Source organism: Sturnira hondurensis, unplaced genomic scaffold (genome assembly GCF_014824575.4).
Source record: "Sturnira hondurensis isolate 20B ecotype Veracruz unplaced genomic scaffold, ASM1482457v3 Scaffold0018399, whole genome shotgun sequence".
Taxonomy (NCBI): Eukaryota; Metazoa; Chordata; class Mammalia; order Chiroptera; family Phyllostomidae; genus Sturnira; species Sturnira hondurensis.
The window spans coordinates 368787-391306 of record NW_028091030.1 but is presented as its reverse complement, the minus strand read 5'-3'; the positions used below and the strand labels follow the sequence as shown (position 1 = coordinate 391306).

The 22520-nt window shown below is 43.5% G+C and overlaps 1 protein-coding gene across 2 annotated transcripts in view; it reads right to left on the bottom strand.

The window, feature by feature from the left end:
- TTC17 (tetratricopeptide repeat domain 17) overlaps positions 1 to 22520 on the bottom strand; it is a 97307-nt gene that overhangs the window by 1983 nt on the left and 72804 nt on the right. For both annotated transcript variants that reach the window (XM_037069084.1, XM_037069083.1), the window contains 5 exons: positions 20991 to 21111; positions 18773 to 18932; positions 16455 to 16538; positions 2599 to 2718; positions 897 to 1040 (listed from right to left, as the gene is read on the bottom strand). In XM_037069084.1, coding sequence (XP_036924979.1) covers positions 897 to 1040; positions 2599 to 2718; positions 16455 to 16538; positions 18773 to 18932; positions 20991 to 21111 — 629 coding nt within the window. The remainder of the gene's footprint in view (positions 1 to 896; positions 1041 to 2598; positions 2719 to 16454; positions 16539 to 18772; positions 18933 to 20990; positions 21112 to 22520) is intronic.

Below are 22520 nucleotides of genomic sequence, written 5' to 3'. Positions count from 1 at the left end.
GCCAAACGAGAGACAGAAATCCTCATTAAGGGGTAGAAATTTTCACACTTGCTGGGGACGAAAACAGAATCTTCAGTTTTAAGAAGAAGAGAGGGAAATCCCTGGCCACATTATACTCCCTACCTTTGGGGTAAAGGAGACTCATGAAACTCAGCCAGAAGCTGCTCGTTCTGTGAGCCTTCGGTGCGCACACCCTGGGGATAGCCCTCTGATGGGGCACCAAGTTTCGGATGGAGCGGTGGCACAATTCTCATGTTAAATTTTGTTATGACAACTTCTGGGGGGACCCCTAGAATTTTAAGTTCTGAAATCAGTCCTTGTTTCTGACCAGAATGAGGGTTCTGGATGATGGGTGTGTCATTTCATCATTCACTGAACATTTGGTGAGCACCTACTGTGTGCCAAACACTGCTCCTGCTGGGAACAGGGAGATGAAGAGCAGTGCTTTTTCTCTAAGGAGCTCCTGGTCTAGGGGAAAGAGACAAATGCTTAACTCAAAACATAAAACAAGGTGAAAATACGGCAAGAGAAATAGGCACAGGGCACCAAGTGCAATGGCAGGTGCCCGGCCCAACCTGAAGGGGGCAGGAGTGTGCCTGTGTCCGAGGGGACTGCTAGGTGGTGTCTCCAGGAAACTGGAGGTGCATCTGACTCTGCGATTAGTGTTCAACTCACGGTGAACCACACAGCTGCAAGTACTTTGACGAATTTACTTACTGTTTTTAAAAACGCACAAACCCCGTATTCATAAAATATACCTTTGGCGGAGTGAGTGGTTTTGGACACAAAACTTACAGAACAGCGAGGATACTGACATAGTCAAATGAGTTTTGAAACCAGAGAGGCGCCACCGAGAGGCGGCAGAACGGGGCTCTCTGCCCCCGCGCCAGCCTCACCATGGCCACGTAGACGTTGCCCAGCGTGAAGTGGTTCACAGCAAAGTGCGGCGCGATCTCCACCGCCATGGTGGCCACGATGACGGCGTCGTTCCAGAGCTTGGCGTTGTGCAGGATGTTGGCCAGGCTAATCAGGGGCACGTCCTGGGGGAGGAAGGAGAATGGCGAGACGGGAAGAACACAGGTGTCTGAGCCTTCCTTCTTGCTTTTTGTGACCATAAACAACGCAGCTGACGTTTCCTGGTGAACGAGGGAGGGCAGCTCGAGGATGTGCTAGTCTGCTGTTTGCTGCTGGCCTGTGCCAGGTAAGAAGCTCGCACCGGAATACGAGTCTAGACCAGTGCATTACTGCTTTCACACAGAGTCTTGCCTCAAAGCACAAGCGGAACAGAAACTTGAGCTGAGCAAACAACCTGCCGAGTGAAGGTGTTGGTTTACATCTGCTGCACGCTCCTTGCCTCATTTCAGGTTGGTAATAATCAGTTAATGGGCTGACACCTGTCCACGGGCCACACTTTGTCATGCTGTCATGGAGCAAAAGTATTTTCTGCAGTGACCACTGGACCACCTGAAGCAAGGACTGGCAAACTTTGGCCCACAGGCTGTACCCAGCCTGCTGCCTGTTTTGGTAATGTTTTACTAAAACACAATCATTCCTATTCCTTTATGTACTTCCGTGGCTGTTGTATGTTACCACAGCAGAACAGAGGCTGTCAGGCTTGCCATGGCTAAATTTCTTCCCATCTGACCCTTTGCAGAAAGTTTTCTGACCCTCGATCTACTAGAGTCTTAGCCCTTCCTTCCCTACTGCCTGACAGTACAGAGCACAGGATGGTGGGCTGAAACAGCAGCAACATTATCATCACAAAATATTTATTTAGCATCTATATCACACTGTACAGGAGATACAGAAGAAACAAGAAAAACGGACCCGTCTTTGTCCTAAGTGGACACCCATAAGAGTGCACAACAGTGCGAGAGGTTGCAGAGGTTGAGTAACTGGCCTAAGGTCACAGAGCCAGCGAGAGGCGGCGCTGCAGTGAGCACTCGGCAACGCCGACCAGGAAGCCCGTGCCTCTCCCCACCCCCTACGCTCCCAGGCCTATGCACAAAGACGTCAGCTGTGCTGAGGAAGGATAAGGTCTGGAGGTTAACACGGCTTTCAGCACACATGGGTACAAATGTTCTGTTAAAAAATGGTAAATTCTCAGTTATAAAAATAACTGACTTTTTGGAAAAGCTTGATGTTGACCCCCCACAGGGGGTTAGCTGCCTTGTGTTTGTGTGTGGAGGTTGTGTGCATGTGTGTGTGTCTGTGAAAGGTGAAGTCGGACAAAGAACAGGAACTAGCTGATGTATGTGAAGGAATGGAAATGTGCCTGTTTCTGAGTCTGGAAGCAAGCTTAAGTCAGGAGCATAAGCGAATCAAGTATCACAGGCCTCCAGGCCCGGGGGCAGCTAAATCCAGAACCACCCGTGGAGCGGTGGCCTGCCTGCAGTAGGAGGGGCACTGAAGGACGTGACCTCTCAGGGTGACCCTGAAGCCCTTCCGCACGTTCCAGCGTGCCGAGGCAGAGAGGGCGATCACATGTTCTTCTGCCTTGTCCTAGGCTTCTGCCACTTTACTGGCCAAACCTCTGAATAAACCACCAGGCAATGGGGACCCAGGGACAGAGATGTGCCGCGTCGCAGTCCCACTCACCTTCATCTGGTGGGGCGCATAGTGGAGGGCCTGGCGCAGGCAGTCGATGGCCTTCTTGCCTTGGCCTTTCACTCTCCAGTAGAGGGCAGCCATGCTGGAGAGGACCCAGGATGTCTGGTTCTGCAGAGGAATGGCCAACTACAGCTGAGGTCTTAACATGCTAATTTTCTACCAAGGTCAAGAACAATAACGTGAGGCCCTGGCCCTTGGCGTCCAGATACACCAAGGTTGCAGGTTCGATCCCTGGTCAGGGCACATACAAGAATCAACCAATGAACACACAAAGTGGAACAATAAATCAATGTTTCTCTCTCTAAAATAAATTTAAAAAATGAGTTAATAACCATTTAACTGAGTGTTTACTAGGTGTTGGCACCCTGCAATGCACCTTATGTTCATCCTCTTATTAATCCTAATAACAATCTTATGAGCTTGATTCTACTATTTCAGCCTTTTTAGAGATGAGAAAACTATGATTCAGAGGAGTGTCTTGTCCAAATTCACTCAACTACTAAATAGCAGACCTAGAGTTCATGTCCATGTTCTTTTCTTTTTAAAGATTTACTGTGTTTTTAGAGAGAGAGGAATGGAAGGAGGAGAGGGAGAGAAACACCAATGGAGAGATCTATAGTTCAGTTGTGTCTTGCACACCGCCAACTGGGGACCTGGCTGGGAACCGGGCATGTGCCCTGACTGGGAATCTAGTTGGCGACCCTTTGGTTTGCAGGCTGGCACTCATTCCACTGAGCAACACCAGCCAGGGTTCCATGTTCTTTATAATTTACATTTACTTGACTTTTTGAACACCTAACTCATTACGTATTTCAAAACCTGGAAATTATACAGTTATGATGTGAAAAGTCTCCCTCCCACCCTCGTCTCTACTGTGCATCAGTAAACACGTTTTAGTTTCTTATGCAACCTTCTAGGGTTTTCTGTTTTATACAAGAAATTATGAATACAGAGTTACGCCCCCACTCTTTTCTTACATTCCTTACTACATATGGAAGAGGTAACAGTCACCTGCATCTTGCTTTCCTCACTAAACAGTACAACTTGGAGATCTTTATCCCTTATTCTCTTCTCAACTGGACAGTATTTCATCGTATGGATGCGCCATTGTTTATTAAACTAGACCCTTATTAGTGAATATTCCTCTCCCCCAGTTATTACTATTGTAAATAACGCCGCATCAACCACCCGCCCAGGTGTAACCCTGCATTCGTGCAGGTGCATTTGCAGGATACACTGCCAGGAGTGGAATGCTATGAGGGACACCCCACATAGTTCCCACAGGATTGTGACACGCTAGTGTCCCACCAGAAATGCACCCCTGCTTCCTGTAGCCCCCCCCTGGTGTCATCAAACCTTTGGACCTTTGACAGTGACAAGTGTGGTTTAAATCTGTATTTCTTCTTATGAGTGGAGCTGATCATTTCATATTGGACATCCTTTCATATTTTTCTGTGAAGTATCTGTTGTTACATTTTGTTAATTTTCTGTGAGGTTTTTACCTTATCTGTTTGAGAAACCCCTTTATATGGCAGGAAGATTAGTCCAGTGCCTGTGATACAATTCACAGGTACATTCCTTCAGTTTTCTGAAGTCCAGCTTTGAACTTATGATGCTTATGTGGTGTAGGTTTTGATTTCTACACAGTCCAATTTATTAATTTATCTCTGATGACTCCTGGAATTTTAGTTTTAATTAGAAAGGTCTTGTTTAGTTCAAGATTATCAGGAAACTTTATATAACTTTTATAGTTCAATTTTTCACAAATTTTTGATCCACTTGAAATTTAACTTGGTGTAAATAATAGGGCTCCATTTTTTTCTTTCCAAATGGCCACTAAGTTGTCCCAATAATATTTAATGAATAATTCATCTCTCCCCACACTAAGATGCTGCCTTTACCATAGATAACATTCTAGCATTTAATTTAGGTCTAATTTTGGATTTTCCTATTTTGTTTGCCTTTTTTAATGGATGGTCTCTAACTCCCAGCAATTATAGATGAGGCAATCAGAAAACTTACCATGCTTCCTAGCTTATTTCTTTTCTCCAGTCTATTTTTTTGTAATTTTATCATTCTTCATTGTCAGAGCATTTATAATTTATTTTGTCCTGTCATCTTATTTTCCAGCTTTGTTTTGTGTTGGTTTTGCAGTTAAATACATTCATTGATCACCGACACAAGCTTTTCTGTGGCTTCCCCAATCATCTCCTGGTTGACTGATATTCAAATTCTTTTTTTAAGAAAAGACTGTATTTATTTTTTTAGAGAGAGGGGAAGGGGAGACACATCAATGTGTGGTTGCCTCTCGCACGCCCCCTACTGGGGACCTGGCCTACAACCCAGGCATGTGCCCTGCTGGGACTCAAACCAGCAACCCTTCCGTTTGCAAGCCCACACTCAATCCACCGAGCCACACCAGCCAGGGCTGATGTTCATTTTCAAGTAGTCTCCTCAACAAGAGTCCACAGGAATAAGATTGTTATGGGCTGATATGTGTTCCCCACAAAATTCCTATTTGAGGTCTCAACCTCTAGTACCTCAGAATGCACCTTGTATTTGGAGATAAGATCTTTAAAGATGCGATTAAGTTAAAATGAGACCATTTCTATGGTGCCCTAGTGCAATCTGAGTGGAAGTGTGTGAAGGATGTGCAGAAAAGACACACACCGGGGTCGTGTGTACAAGGGATGACCATGTGAAGAGGCATCCAGAAGTCAGCCTTTTACAAGCCAAAGAGGACGCAGAGGACACCAACCCTCCTGGTGCCTGGATCCTGTCTTGCAGCCTCCAGAATTGTGGAAAGACAAATTTCTCCTGTTTAAGCCACCTAGTCTGTGGTACTTTGGTTATGGTAGCCCTAGCAAACTAAAACAGTCGTGTGTGTTCCAAACTCTCTGCAGCCCTCCACCCCGAAGGACAGCTGACTAGGTACAAAATCACGCTCGTTCCCGCCTGGAACGACGTGTCAGCACTGCTCTGCCCCCCCTTGGCAAGGACGTTGCTGCGGAGAGATCTGAAGCTAGCCTCACTCGTTCCTCCTTCTTAGTGACTGGACCCCTAGACTGGCTTCCCCAAAGGACTCTTTATTAAAAAATAAAATTATCTTTACTGCCAGTATTTGACACATACAAAAGGGTGTATTTGCATTATGCATATTGCATGTTACTATATAAAACATACTTATGCAGTAAAGCACAAAATGATGAGTAACCCCCAAACTGCCACCCTATAGACAAAGAACTTGCATCCCTTACGCCATTCCAGCCCCTGGCCTTTCTCCCGGGGGCACACCCTACCCTAGATGCCATGTTTGTCACTCCACTGTATAAACACTGTTCCATCACGTACACACATTTGCTTCAACAACATAATACTTCGTTTACTTCTTCCTGTGTGTTACAAAAATGGTGTAATACATTTAAGCAGTCTACTGGGTCTTGGGATTTTTACTCAACACACTATTTCATAAGATTCATCCATGTTGTATGTCGCTTTTGTTCAATTTCCTTGCCACACAATTAAATGTCCATCAAGGGAATACACTATAATGTACTTATTCATGTTCTGTAGATAGGGGTTTGAGTCCTTTCCTGTTTTTAAATCTCCTGTTGCAAATAGACGCACAGAGTTTCTTCCTCTAGAGTACCTCAGAGTGAAACTGCTAGGTCACAGGACACGCAACCTAACAAGATACATCCAACCCAACAAGATACATCCAACCCAACAAGATACATCCAACCCAACAAGATACATCCAACCTAACAAGATAATGCCAATGTTTCGGAAAGGTGTTGACTATCTGCTATCTCATCAGCAATGCTTAAAAGCACTCCTTAATCGACTTCCTTTCTAATCCTTGGTTATTATCAGTAGGGGTTTTAATTCACATTTTCTGATTACTAATGAAATTGAGAATTGTTTCTCCGTATATATTGGTCATATATACCTATTTTTTTGCTACGAAATATCTGCTAATATCTTGTATGCATTTTGTTTTATTTATCTTTCTCATAATTTTATATACATGTAAATAAATAAAATGTATTTTATTAAGATATTAAGCCTTATAGGTTAAGCGTGTTACATATATTTTCTCCCACTCAGGCTTACCTCTTTAATTTAAAAACATCTTGAAAAAGATTTTATTTCTTTATTTTTAGAGAGGGGGATGGTAGGGAGAAAAAGGAGAGGAACACTGATGCAGGAAGGAAACATGGACCTGCTGTCCCTCGTGTGTGCCCCAGCCAGGGACTGGACTCATGAGCCAGCCATGCACCCCGACCGGAACTGAACTGGCGACCTTTCGCTCTGCAGGACTGCGCCCAACCAAGTCCCATGTGTCAGGGCAAAACATCTTTAAGAAACCTTAAACTTAAGTGTAGTTGAACTTATTAACATTTTCTTTATATATAATATTTTTATTATCTTTTTAAAAAAACCTTCTTGTACTGTAAGGCCAGAGAGAGTATCTCCCACATTTTATTCTAATTTTTAGAGTTTAGTTTTTGATACCTGAGTTTTGATACTTAATTCACATGGAATTGATTTTTTTGTGTGGGGTAATAACTAAGTAACCACGCCAGCACAGCTTCCTGAATAGTCCTCTTCTTCCCACTGGTCTTTCACCGTTGTACACATGAGCCTGTTCTGGTCTTTCTGTGTAGTTCTGCTAGTGACTTCAGCTTGTTCTTGATCTAAGGGCATAATGTCTTACCATTTTTTATAAAAGGCAGTTCTGACAACCTTATTCTTTTCAAGGGTATCATGCCTGTTTCTTACCCTTCCATGTAAAGATATGCTTTTCAAATGCCACAAAGATACTGTTGATTTTAGAAAAATGACAGCACTGCTTCTACACCAATCAAACAGAGAAAGCTGACATGCTTATGACGCGTCCTCTCATCCTGAACACCATATACCTGCTTGCTCAGGTGTTTCAAAATGCCTTTCAATAAGGTTTTATCACTTCCTGCATAAAATCTTACAAATTTTTTGTTCAATTTATTATTGGGAACTTATTTCTATATCAATGCAAATATATTTAAAAATTATTTTCCTAATATTTTTTGCTGCTGTACAGAAATGAACATTTAATTATTGACTTTACAGGCAGCCATCTTGGTAAAAATGATATTGCTAACGATTTGTAGATTCTTTTGGGTTTGCTATGTAGATGATCGTGTTATTTCTGAATATTCTTTGTCTTGCTTGTACTTGCTAGGACCTACCTTCAGTGTAAGGCTGAAAAAAAGTGATGATATACAATGTTTTTCCTGATTTCAAAGAATTAGTTTAAATATTTCCCCCATTAAGAATCATCTTTGATGCAGATGTCTTGCTGATTATTCTAATCAGATTAAGGAAGTTGTCTATTCTAATCTGCATGAGCTTTACATCATGAATGGTATTCTATCAAATGCAATCTAATTAAATGACTTCATAGTTTTTCTTCTTTAATTTGGTAAATGTAAGATTTTTCAAAAGTTAAACCATTTTTGTATATCTGGGATAAACCCAAATTGGTCAAGTTGCATCTGAAAAAGATGACTTTGGATTCAGTCTGTTACTATTTTGCTAATGGTTTTGATACCTAAAAAATTCACAAATGAGATTAACCTATAACTTTCTTTCTCACAATGCCTTTGCCTAGTCATGTTTTCAAGGTCACACTTGTCTAGGGAGGTACACACCTGGGCCTGTTTGGCTTCCTCCTCACTCGTCCTCTGAGTGACATCCCCGCGTGTGGCCTGCCTGACCAGACACAAAGCTCCCGACGGTGGTCAGTGCAGCCCCCTTCGGGGTGGTCAGTGCAGCCCCCTTCCGCCTAGTGAATTACTGTTGTCATGAATTTTAACCTCAGAAGACACTACTGCTATTATTTTGTATAGTCATAGTCTTTTACATTTAATATTTACCCATCCTGTTGGTCTTCACTCTTTCCTGTATTTCTGAGTTTCCATCTGGGATAGTTTTCCTTCTGCCCAAAATAATCTCCCTAGTGATTTTTAGTGCAAGTCTGTTGGCAATATGCATCTTTCAGTTTGGGGTGGCCTAAAATATTTATTTAAACTTCATTAAAAAGAAAACAGGTGTAATTTACACAGAGAGAAATACTCAGCTCTTAAGTGTAACATTTAGTTTTTGACTATTATTTAAAGACAGAAAATTTCCAATACTCCAGAAAGTCCTTTCAAACTGCATCCCAGGCAACCTGTTCTGCCCACGAAGCAATTGCTGATCTGATTTCTAGAACCATAGGTTACTTTTGCTTGTGCTAGAATTTCAGAGCTGGGATCATTCACTATGCACTTTTCTGTGTGCCCAACGTCTTCTATTAGCATATTTTAAAAATTCATCAATACAGATGTTGGATCTTCCTTGCTGGATAGTACCCACTGTATAAATATCCCATTGTTTATCTAGTCTTCTCCTGGTGGGCATTCCGCTGTTTCTAGGTATATCGGCTATTCTGAATAAATCTGGTGTGAACATAAAAATTTTTTTTTAGATTTTATTTATTCATCTTTAGAGAGGAAGGGAAGGAGAGGAAAGAAATATCAGTGTATAGTTGCCTCTCCTGAGTCCCCTGCTGGGAACTGGCCTGCAACCCAGGCATGTGCCCTGACTGGGAATTGAATCACATTCGTGTGGTTCGCAGGCCTGCGCTCAATCCACTGAGCTACACCAGCCAGGGCTGTTGTGAACACTTTTTTAAACAAGGATTTTGTGGACATGTTTTCATATCTCTGTAATAAACAGCAGTAAAATCACTGGGTCATGTATGCTTTACATTTAATAGACTACCAAAGTGTTTTCCAAAATGACTGTATACACTGTGTTACATTCCCACCAACAATTATAACAGTTCTGGTTGCTCTGCACCATTACTAACATTTACCATTATCAACCCTTCATTTTAGCCCTTCTAACTCTAGTAATGCTTGTTGCTTCCAAGTTTATTTTGTCTAACGAGTGTAGTTGTACCAGCTTTAAAAAAAAATGTACACATGATATTTTCTATCTTTGTACTTTCAACCCACTGTACCTAATAATTAAAATGTTTCTCTGATAAGCACTACATAGTTGGATTAAAAAAATCTACTCTATACTAAATTATATAATCTTTTTTCTTTTGAATGACATTTTATTATGCTATTACAGTTGTCCTAATTTTTTCCCCTTTGCCCCCCTCCACCAAGTACCCCCACTCCCTAGGCAATCCCCCTGCCACTGTTCACATCCACGGGTCGTGTGTGTAAGCTCTTTGGCTTCTCCACTTCCTATACTATTCCTAACTTCCCCTTGTCTATTTTGTACCTACCAGTTATGCTTTAAAAAAAAAGATTTTTATTTATTTATTTATTTTTAGAGAGAAGGGAAGGAAGGAAGGAAGCGGGGAGTGAAGCATCAGTGTGTGGTTACCTCTTGCACGGCCCCTTCTGGGACCCGGCCTGCAGAGCAGGCATGTGCCCTGACTGGGAACTGAAACAGTGACCCTTTGGTTCGAAGGCCCGCGCTCAACAATTATGCTTTAATCCCTGTACCTTTTCTCCCATTCTTCCCCTCCCCTCCCCCACTGATAATCCTCCATGTGATCTTCATTTATGTGATTCTATTCCTGTTCTAATTGTTTGCCTAGTTTGGTTTTGTTTTTTAGGTTCAGTTGTTGATAGTTGCAAGTTTGTTGTCATCTCACTGTTCATAGATTTGATCTTCTTTAAAGATAGGTCCTTTTAACATTTCATATAATAAAGGCTTGGTGATAATGAACTCCTTTAAACTGACCTTTCCTGGGAAGTACTTTATCTGCCTTTCCTTCTTCTTTTTCTTAAGAAGTCCCTTTGACATTTCATATACCACATTTTGCTGTGTATCATGTGCTCCCATGTATAATGTGCACTCAGGATCTAGTACTACCCATGTATAATGCACATCCTTATTTTTCTTAAAAAACTTGGGCAGACAGTGCTCATTACACAAGGTAAAATGCAGTGATAATGCAGTGATGGTTAACTCCTTTAGTTTTTCCTGTCTGGGAATTTCTTTAACTGCCCTTCAATTCTAAATGATAGCTTCACTGAGTAGAGCAATCTTGGCTGCAGGTCCCTGTTTTCATAACTTTGAATATTTCTTGCCAAATCCCCTTTAGCCTGCAAAGTTTCTTTTGAGAAATCAGCTGACAGTCTTATGGGAACTCCTCTGTAGGTAACTGCTTTTCTTTTGCTGCTTTTAAGATTCTGTCTTTAGGAAGCAACCTAGATGTCCATCGGTCAATGACTGGATCACAAAACTATGGTACATTTACACAATGGAATTCTATGCCGCAGAAAGGAAGAACAACTACTACCCTTTGCAACATCATGGATGGAACTGGAAAGCATTATGCTGAGCGAAATAAGCCAGGCGGTGAAAGACAAATATCATATGATCTCACTGTTAACAGGGATCTAAACAAAACAAACAAGCAAGCAAAATACGACCAATGACACTAAATTACAGAGCAGGCTGACAGAGTCCAGAGGGGAGAGGGGAGAGAATCATAGGGGAAAAGGGAATGGACTCATATGAACAAGTATAAAGGACACATGGACAATAACTAAGGGTGGGGGGTGGAAAGGGGAGGGAGGCGGGGAGCACGGGGCGGGGGGCGGGCAGGGTTGGGAATATAAGACAGAAACCTGTACGTGAACAAGAATTAAATTAAAATTATATTAAAAAAAGATTCTGTCTTTATCTTTAACCTTTGGCATTTTGATTATGATGTGTCTTGGAGTGGGCCTCTTTGCATCCATCTTGTGTGGGATTTTCTGTGCCTCCTGGACTTGCATGTCTATTCCTTTCATCACCTTAGGGAAGTTTTCTTTCATTATTTTTTCAGATTTCCAATTTCTTGCTCTTTCTCTTCTCGCACCCCTATGATGTGAATGTTGGATTACTTGAAGTTGTCCCAGAGGCTGCTTATCGTATTGTTTTTTTGGATTCCTTTTTCCTTCTTGTTGTTCGGATTGGTTGTTTTTTGCTTCCTTATGTTCCAAATCATTGATTTGATTCTCAGCTTCAACAACTCTACAGCTGTTTCCCTGTAAATTGTTCTTTATTTTAGTTAGTGTACCTTTCGTTTCTGACTGGATCTTTTTTATCCCATTGAGGTCATCACTAAGTTTCTTGAGCATTCTCATAACCAGTGTTTTGAACTCTGTACCTGGTAGACTGCTTATCTCCATTTTGTTTAGCTGTTTTCCTGGAGTTTTGATCTGTTCTTCCATTTGGGCCATGTTTCTTTGTCTAGTCATTTTGGCAGCCTCCCTGCATTTGTCTCTATGTATTACATGGAGCTTTTTTGACTCTGTAGTGTGGCCAAATGTGGTAGGTGTCCTGCAGGGTCTGGTGGCACAGCCTCCTCTGTCACTCAAGCTGAGAAGTCGAGGTGTGCCCTCCATGTGGACTGAGTACAGCCTCCCGTTGTAGTTGAGTCTGGATTGCTGTTGGCACACCAATGGGTGGGATTTACCCAGGCCACTCAGCTGCAAGGATTGGCTGTCACCACATACCACCAACGTTCGCCCTTCATGGAGGATCAGCTGTGCAGGGACAGGGTGGTGGTGCTCTGATGTGGTCCATAGCTGTCCACTGGGTGCACTGGCTCTCACATTTCCTGGGTGATGCAGGCCAAGGTCAGCCCCTACTCATGTTTTGTCTGGGATCACTGAGTTACAAAGCAATCTGAGATGGTTGCTACTTGTGCTGAGCTTGGAGATTCCCAGGAGAAGCCAAGCTGTGAACCTAGGCTGGCTGCTGGTAGTGCTGGGCCTGGGGGGGCTCCCTGAAGCCAGGTGTTGCTTATTTGAGAGGATTTAGTAAGCTGTGAAGCAGGGGCCAAGACCAGCCATTCATAGGGAAAAGCAGCATGGGTGGGACCTTAAGTTGGGTGGGACAGAGTCTCAGGGGATCTCCAAGGTGGGTCCAACAGTGCTGGCCAGGTTGATGCAGTCTCAGATATGGCACCAGCTTGCACACTCAGTGGCTCTATAGGGGGAGGGCTCAGAAAAGAGATAATGGCCTCTGCTCACCTTGATGCTAGACTCTGCTATTTCTCCCAGTATGCCACTGGTTTTTTTCAAGCTTCTACCTCAGTGTTGGAGCCCAGAGAGAGTGAGTCTGAGTAGGTGAGTCTGTGTGTCAGTTCTTAAGAGGAACTGCCTGGGACTCCAGAATTTTCTTCTACTGACTCAATCCCTGCTGGTTTTTGCAGCCAAAAGTTGTGGGGATTTATCTTCCTGGCCCTGGAACCCTGGGCTGGGAGGGCTGGTGCAGGGCTGGGTTCCTTGCTCCTGAGACATCCTTCCCAAATTTTCATCCATCGCATGCAGGTATGGGACCAGCATGTTCCATGTCTGCACCAAGTCTGGATGGATGCAGTTTAATTCTGTAGTTGTCAGACTCATTCAGTTAAATTTCTGATGGTTCTGAGTGATGGTTGTTATATATTTTAGTTGTACTTGTGATGTGATATACTTTTGATGAGACAGGTCTGCCTACACTGTCATCTTGACCAAAGTCCCAAATACTTATTTTATATAATCTTTTGTACTTAACTACTGACAAACTTTGGTGTATTCACTATTTGTTATATTTTTTCTTCTTTGTTAAATTCGTAAGGTTTTATTTTATTGTTGTGCAGTTACATTTGTCTCCATTTTTTCCCCCTATTGCTCTTCCCTGCCTGGGCCAACATCCGCTCCTAGAGAAAATCTCCACCCCACTGTCCTTGACCACGGGTCCCTTGTACGTGTCTTTGACTCGACACTTCTTGTTCTTATCGTGTTATCACCCTCCCCTCTGGTCACTGTCAGATTTTTCTTTATTTCCATGTGTCTGGTTCTTCTTTTTTTGCTTGTTTGTTTGTTTTGTCTATTAGGTTCCACTTAAAGGTGAGATCAAATGGTATGTGTCTTTCACTGTCTGGCTTATTTCACTTAGCATAATGCTCTTTCATGCTGTTGCAAAGGATAGTTCCTTCTTTCTTTCTGCTGCATTGTATTCCATTATGTAAATGTACCAGTTTTTTGATCCAGTCATTTACTGATGGGCATCTAGGCTATTTCCAGCACTTGGGTATTGTAAATAGCACTGCTATGAACATCGGGGTGCATAGGTTCTTCTGAATTGGTGTTTTGGGATTCTTAGAGTATAATCCCAGCAGTGGAATCACTGCATCAAATAGCAATTCCATTTTTAGTTTTCTAAGGAAATTCCATACTGTTTTCCACAGTGGCTGCACCAGTCTGCATTCCCACCAACAGTGCACTAGGGTTCCCTTTTCTCTACAACTGCGCCAGCACTTGTTGTTTGTTGATTTATTTATGAAGGCCATTCTCATCAGTGTGAAGCGGTACCTCATTGTGGTTTTAATTTGCATTACTCTGGTGGCTAGTGATGCTGACCATCCTTTCATTTGCCCATGCAAACTCTGTATGTCCATCTTAGAAGCGTCTATTCAGGTCCTTTGCCCATTTTTTTAATTGGATTGTTTGCCTTCCTGGTGTTGAGTCATGTGAATTCTTTAAATATTCTGGAGATAAAAACCTTGTCCAAGGTATGATTGATAAATATATTTTCCCATACATTTGGTTCCCTTTTCATTTTTCTGATGTTTTCTTTAGCTGTGCAGAGGCTTTCTAATTTGATGCAGTCCCATTTGTTTATTCTTTCCTTTATATCCCTTGCCCCAGGGGACTGGTCGGTGAGAACACTGCTGCGTGGGGTCTCTGAGGTTTTCCTGCCTGTGTTCTCCTCTAGGACTTTATGCCGTCATGATTCATATTTAAGTCTTTTTTCCATGCTGAGTTTATTTTTGTGTATGGTGTAAGTTGGTGGTCTAATTTCATTTATTTGTGTTCTATTTTTATGTTATTTTGCATTTCTTTGAATTAATCAAATGTTTTTACATTGCTCCATTTTCCTTCAATTAAATTATATTTTAAAACCATTTTTAGTAGTTGGACTATACCTTATAACATGCAAATTATCACTTTAACTACTTGGCTGATACCAATTAAAGCTTAGGACTTTAAAATCCATTTACTTCCCTCCCATCGTTTGTTGCTATTACCATGAACTTCACCATCTGTAAAACTGAAGCTCTACAGTTAACTATTTTGTATAGTCGCTGTTCATTTATATTTTCCTTTCCACTGCTCTTTATTCCCTCTTGCATGTTCATATTTCTGTCTGGGACTATTTTCCCGAAAAACTCCCTTTAAGTCTTATTTCAGTGCGGCTCTACTGGTGCCAAATCCTCGGGTTTCCTGTTTGTTTGAACATGTCTTTATTTCACTTTTAATATTTGGGGGGTGTTTTGGCTGGTACAGAATCCTAAGCTTGTCATTTTCTTTTTCTGGCTTTCAAGATGTCTTTACATTGGCTTCTGCTTTCCATAATTTCTGTTGAGAAGCTGTCAGCCCTGGTCCTCCTTTGAAGGGAACTGTGACACATCAAAGATGGGCCCTACAATTTCTGTCACTACTCCTCTCACCCTTGCAGAGCCTGAAGCCACTGTGCACAAAGGCCCAGCTGCACAGCTGGAGAGCCCACATGGAGAGAGAACATTCCCAGCTGTGCTCCAGGCAGCCACTGTGGGTAAGGCACCGGACATGTGGGTGCAGCCTGTTTTCGTGGACAGTCTCAGAGGAGTCGCCACATGTCTGCAGGTGCATAAATGATGCCAAGTGAGACCACAAGAAATGCCCAGCTGAGCTCCACTCAGACTGCAGAATCTTGAGCTAATGGTTTTAAGTCAGTAAGTTTGGGGGGCGGGTTAAGGCAGAAATAGATAACTGAAATACTATTTGGCATCACGAATGAAGTGTTGCCATAACAGAGAACTAAAACGTGTGGTATCAGTTCTGGGAAGGGGTGGCAGACATCTGCTAAAAGAGCAGCCATGAGACCATCAAAGGTTCTGGACGAGCCCCAAGACCTCGCTGCTGGAGGCTGGCAAAGTGGTGCTGTTGTCCACGGGCAATACAAATAGTGTGGCTGTGTCCTGCACATAGAAAAAACACCTAACAAAGTTGTGGTCCTGGTGAAGAAGACTTGAGGAAGAATGCTGAAAGCCGACAAATGATTTTTAAAAAATAATTTATAATATGGTATTAAAAGAGAGAGAACTAAATGGGGAGCTGTGTAGTTTTTAAGCAGAATTTAGAAAAAATGTCTTCAAGCTACTTGCAGGGTTAGAAATGAAACTCTCTCAATTGCCCAAAATAGTCCCTACTCTGGGACTGGGGTGACACCGTCCAGATGGATTTCAGAGCTGACAACAAATGGTGACTACTTTGTGTGTTTTCTTTCCACTTCCTCACTTTTAAACTGAAGGGATAGTTATATTTTCTGTATGCTATATGAAAATGCAGTTGTATAAATATTTTGTTTCACAATTTTGAGAAACGTATTTAAAGATGTATTTCCCACCCACAACCTGAAATACCAAGTATTCTTCACCATGAGAAGAACATCTGGCTTATTTCATACACCTCGATTGCGTGGTTCCCAGGGCCTTCACCTCTACACACCCACGATGGAGTAAAGAAGAGAAAACTGACCGGGGGGCTTTCACCACAGAGGGTAAGCAAAGAAGCAGAAATATTCAACACCAATCCAGGGGTGGGAAAGTAAGGAAAAGGGATTGAGACACTCTGCATGGGGTTACTTCATGTCATCTGTTTAGTTACCGAGTGCTGAGTGCCTGACAGGAGAAGTCAGAGCCACTGCATGACAAATACATTTGGAAAAGTTAGAAGGTGGGCAACAGTTCCCAGCTTTCCTACAGGGTGACTTACCTTTTCCAAAACTTTGGCAATTCGGGTGCCAATCTGTTCAAGTGACTGTTGTGGATATTGGTTTTTGCCAAGATTTTGTAACACCTGGTACAGGGAGGAAGGCGGTAGATTAGAGGGGTGCGAGTTGAGGCGGGGTCCAGACAGCACTGATGACAGTGAGCTGGGCTCCACCCACAAAAGCAAGTTACTTCTCTGGGGTAAGTCCTGTGGTCCCGTCGGTCAGACGTGTTTAAGGCTAGTACATCAACCCGTTAGGCTTCTCCCAGTTAACAAAAATTACAGACATGTTAATCACACTCATTACAGCAACATGAGAAAATAGAATAAAGAAAATAGAAACTGTTTGTAATCTTGTCACCCAGACACAACCAATTATATCTTTCCATACATGAGATCTGTCTGGAAAGAGTCCAGCTAGTGTTAACATAAGGAGAACGGTTTGCTCAACATGGATGTAACTTGGCTGCCAAGGAGAGTGGACTGGAGTGCTCCTGTGTGAACAATAATGACTTCACTGTACTAATCGGCGGGGGCCGGAGACACTGTTGAGTGAGCATGTGTACTGTGTGCCCATCGCATTCAAAATAACCGAGTGGAGCAATGGATTGGCATCAAATTTTGCATTAAGCGTAAACATTCCTCCACAGAAGCTATTTGGATGATTCAGATGGCTTTTGGGGAGAACGCAATGAGTGCAGCGCAAATCAAGGTGTGGCACGAATGCTTCAAAGATGGTCGAGAATCTGTTGAAAGCAATCCATGTTCTGGAAGGCCTGCAGCAAGCAGAACAGCTGAGCACGTTGAATGTGTACAGGCTGCAACCAATGAAGATGGGCAAGTGACAGTGTGAGAAAGAGAAGGCGATCTGGGGATTCCAAACACGACTGTGTCTGAGATTTGGATGCAGGATCTTGGCATGAAACCTGTCATGCAAAATTCATTCCACAGCTCCTGCCACCAGAGCAGAAGGAACATCGTGCTGCACTTGCTAATGACTTGATTCAAACTGATGCCAATGAACCAGATTTTGGTAAGGTCATAACCAGAGATGAACTGTGGCTCTATGGCTATGGTCCGGAAATGAAGGTCCAGTTGTCCCAGTGGAAGTCACCTGGTTCTCCACGCCTGAAGAAATGGCAAAGTCACAACCTAATCGAGACCATGTTAACTGTGTTTTTTGATTGGGAAGGTGTTGTCCATAACGAGTATGCCCCTCCAGGCCAAACAATAAGGAGGACTACCTCAGTGTTTTTTGTTGGCTGGGAGATGCAATATGATGAAAATGCTGCAGCCAGGGGAACTGGTGATTGGCAGCTTTACTAGGACAATGTGCCCACTCATACATCACATCTCATGCGGAGGTTTTCGGTGAAACATCAAATCCCCAAATGTTTCACCCCAAAAGGTGACTCAGTCTCCCTATGGTCCAGATTTGGGGTCTTGTGACTTCTGGCTCTTCCCCAAACTAAAATCACCTTTGAAAAAGAAGAGATTTCAGACCATCGATGACATTTATGAAAATATGACGGGGCATCTGATGGCGATTCCAACAAAGGCCTTTGCAGAGTGTTGTGAACAGTGGAGGCGACGCTGCGAGAACCGCGCGAGGCCCCCGGGTGCCTACCCTGAAGGGGCGGAGGCGCCAGGGCTCCTGTATCCTCTTCCGCCTGTGTTCTCCTCATCATGCCGCTGGATACTTCCTGGACACGCCTCGCGTATCTTCCAGATTTTTATACATATACACATTATTTCTCTCACAAAATATGGGGCCACACTGCCTACTGTCACCATTTTCACATAATATATTCTGAAAACTTCTCCAGCCACTAAATGTATTCCCACACATCTTTCTTAATGACTCCATGGTGTACCACCTCATCCTACACCAACGTTTGTGTAACCAATCCTGCATCGTTGGGCATCTGTGGCATGTTTTCCCAATTCTTCTCGATACATTCTTTGCTTGGTATATTCTGGGTCTGTCCTTTCTTTCCTTTTTTGGAATGCCAACAGGGGAGTTAAACTGCCCCAAATATTTCTTGTAAGAGCCTCTGTCTGATAGCAAGCAGAATGCTACCCACCTCGAGGAGTGAATCAGAATTAAAATTTCCTGAAAATCTTAATTTCCAGGAAAGTAAAGCTCAGTAAGCTCAGTCCCAGGCCTGAAAGAAATTAGGCCTAGCCTAAAGCCACTGAAGTGACAGCCAACCAAAGAAAGACAGAAACACACGGCCTGGCCATTGTGCTTTCTGCTATCAGTTGCACTGAAACGGTTGGGCTAAGAACTGCAGATGAGCTGAATAAAGGTGAGCACTGACCTCTGTCAACTGACTCTCGCCTGTGTAGTGCAGACTGGCTCGGTTGGAAACCCCGTGCAGGTGGTCCAGGGTGTGCATGCTGGTGGGGAGGTTGCCATTGCAAATAGGCTCCATCGCTGGCTGCTGGATTGGAGTGGCAAAGTCTATGTGTTCTGTGATGCTGAAACATGGAGATGACCACATTAGCCATAGGAAAGACGAATGGGTGGGGAGAAAGTATTAATGATCAGCTGGTCATAACTTCAATGGGTTATGAGAATTGCCTGGAACCACAGACTCAGACAGGGAGAGACCTCAGAAGTTATTTAGACCGATCTCTCATCACACAGGTGCGAGGACTCCCGAGCCTGGCGATAACTACGTGCTGAATGCACGAGTTAAGATCGTATCCCAGATCAAAGGAGCAGCTGGGATCTGAGTCCGCACTCAGCGATTTTCCCAGCCACCCAAGCTGCCTTCTTTCTACACACCATGGCATCTGATAGGCTCACTCCTGCTGGCTGCTTGTTCTCACTGGGAAGGTTTTAAACCAGCTGGGTTTTCTGGTAGGATCTCTCTTTCCAGAGTACAGACAGTGATAAATACCCACGAGTTGTTTCTATTTTATTTTCCATTTTACACAGACACACACTTGTGTCTACAGAGAGTTTAGATAGTAAATTTTATACAAGACAGCTGTCCCTGGTATCTACATGAAAGTATTTTCTGCATGGTCCCAAAGTAGTCACTTTCCTGCTAGACAAAAGCTAAATATTATGCACCACCATACACACCAACATGGCAAACTGGCATTGGCAAATTTTGTTTCTAGCTATTTAATACCAGGGCTATCATAATTAACATAACAACCCAGTCCCTGCTGTTTGGTGCTCAGTCTTGTGAGTGACAATTGTTACAGATGTGACAAATCACAGAAGATAAAAACGTGGTAAAATGTCCGTGCAACACTGCAGGAGGGAATCTTTCTCCTCCACGCCGACAGAGGAGGGGGACGGTCAGTGAAGAACTGCCCGAGGAAGTCAGATTCAAGTTGCAGCCAGGAGGGGGATCGTGCACTAACCAGGTGGAAGACGACGAAAAGAACAGACGGGAAGAGACACCACGCATGAAGGCCCTGACGGGAGAGAGGACAGAGTCGGAGATGGAAGGACATGAGCAGACTGACAATGTGGAACACTGTACATAGCAGTAAGAAGTTATTAGAGCATTTTAAGAATTATCTGACTTGTAATTGAGGAAGAATTCTGAGCACTATGGAGAGAATGGATTGAATAGAGCCAAGAGTCAATAAAGCAAGAGAACCAGCTAGGAGACTACTAAATGAATGTAAGGGGAGAAGATGGTGACCTGATTCAAGAAGGCAGCAATGGAGATGGAGAAAAGTGGCTGGATTTGAAAAATACTCAAGAGAGTTAAAATGGCAAGAGGTGGTAATAACAGACTAGATTCAAGGGATAAGGCAGAGGACTGTTAAGGATGACTCCCACATTTCCGGCCTAAGCACTGCTGGAGCTCTCTACTAAGAAATAGAAAACAAACACAACGATAATTTTTTGGAGGGCTAGTGCACAAGAAAATTATGAGTTTAGCTTTCCTGAACTTGGGACACCTGAGAGCTATTTAGGCAAAGAGGCCAGGCAGTTACCTGGAGAGGAGGGCTGAGGACTTGAACCAAGGTCTGGTCTGGAGATTCACGTTTGGGAATTATGAATATATTGGCGGTGCTGTACGTTCTGGGAGCAGATCGGTCTGACTAGAGTGATTATAAAGAAGGCTTCCTGGTAAATCTCTGGGAACTCCAATGCTTAAAGACTAGGAAAGGGGCCAGCAAAAGAGAACAAGTGTCTGAGAAGGAAAAAAGCAGTCACCAGAGAGGCAACCTTGTGTTTCAGAAGGTGTCTGTAAATCAGATTTGCCCCAATCCTTTTCTGAGTGTGTGATATCAGTGAGAGACCACAGGTTTTCACCTGGGTAAGTTACAAAAGTGAGGGCAAAGGCACCCAGATGGGGGGCACATTTACTGTTCGGAGCAACTGGCTGGGCCCATCTGTGGGCAGCGGTCAGCAGCGGTCATCCTCTGAATCACCAACTCTAGAGTCATCGAAGGATGACTCTTCACCCTTTCTGCCAGAAACGGGCAGCCCTGATGCCACCTCAGGCCCTGTGCACTCGCGGGCACACGAAGGCCACGGAGGAGGGAAACGTACAAGATACTCACTCGATGTTTTTTGAAGAAACTGCAAGCCAGGTACTCACGATGGCAGTCAGCTCTACCCAGCGGAGTTTGACGCACTCGTCTGGACTGGGCCATCCCAGACTCTGGTAGTCACGCTTTTTTCCTGGGAAAAGACCATGTCAGCAATGACACAATTGCAAAGGAACAGAATCCCCAGTGTCTTATGCCCAGGTGATTACTTCACCCAGGTTGGTGTTATTTAAAGGCGCTAGCCATTCTTCTAGCCTTCAGAATTTGTACCATATAGAGAATGACAATCTTGTCATTCACAGCAACAAGAATAAAGATCATCTCTGGGTGAAGCCTTGTACTTGAAGGTAGATAGTAATTTAAGTACAAATACTCAAGTCCTTCACTAGATTTAAGACTAATCAACACCAGATAAGGGTTAAGATGTTCTTCAATGTTAACATTCTTACCAAATTTAATTTTCAACCTTCTACATTTTGATTTTATAGACCACGAGAGACATGTGTCTAAAGTAGGCTTTTCAGCCTGGCCCTACAACTCCGCAGGCAGAATAACGCTTTGCTGCGGGGACCGTCCTGTGCACTGGAGGAAGCTTAGTAGCACCCTCCCCCAGACGTGACAACTGAAAGTACCTCCAGGTACTGCTGAACGTCCCCCTGGAAGGGCAGAATTGCTCCAGGTGGAGAACCACTGCAGTAACCAAAAGCAGCAGGTGGCAGGGCTGGGATGAACATCCAGGTCCGTAGACTAACATGCAGGCCCCCAATTACCACGCTATTTAAAGGTACTAGGGCCTTTAAAGTTCTGTTTGCGGATACCCTTCCCAAGTGCTCCCTTTTGGGTACAGGCCCTTTACTTAGATCAAGTTCCCCAGAAAAAAGCAGAACTAAGTTTGGTCTGAGAAGGGTTCTTCTGAAGGAATTATAACTAAAGGGGCAGGACGGAGAACTTCGGTTCTGAATAGCTCTTTTTTACTGCAGAAACTTACTAATAGTAGAAAACTGTCTGAGGTTCAGGCAGGGTTTTAGATTTAGATTTTAATAAAACAGAAAAGTGTGAAAGAGTTTCAAACGAACACTGTTTAAACTAATAACAAGGAATTAAACCGTAGTTTCACAATTAAGCTTGTTTTCTCTTACGTTTAGGAAGTTCACTCGGAAAATGCTTCGTGAACACCTGTGGCACAGGGCGGGGAGTCGTGGCAGCAAACACAGGGCACGGAGGGAACAATACGAGAGCCTGACCCGTGCTCACGGCCCAGTGAGGAGGGGAAATACAAACGAACCATTAGAATACGGTGGCGTTAGGGCGAGTGCCTGTGCCAAATAACTGGAGAGAGTGCAACTAATTCTGTCTGAGGGCACCAAGGAAGAGACAGCACTTGAGCTTGAGCCTGGAGTTTAAGGATGAGTGATATTTGGTATCTCTGAGGTAGCATAAGGGCATTCCAAGCAGAGGGAACATCACGAAGCTACCTTTGCTGGCCTCAAACTTTCCTCCTGCAGCTGCTTCATCTCTCAGCTCTCACGGAACTGAAGGGTG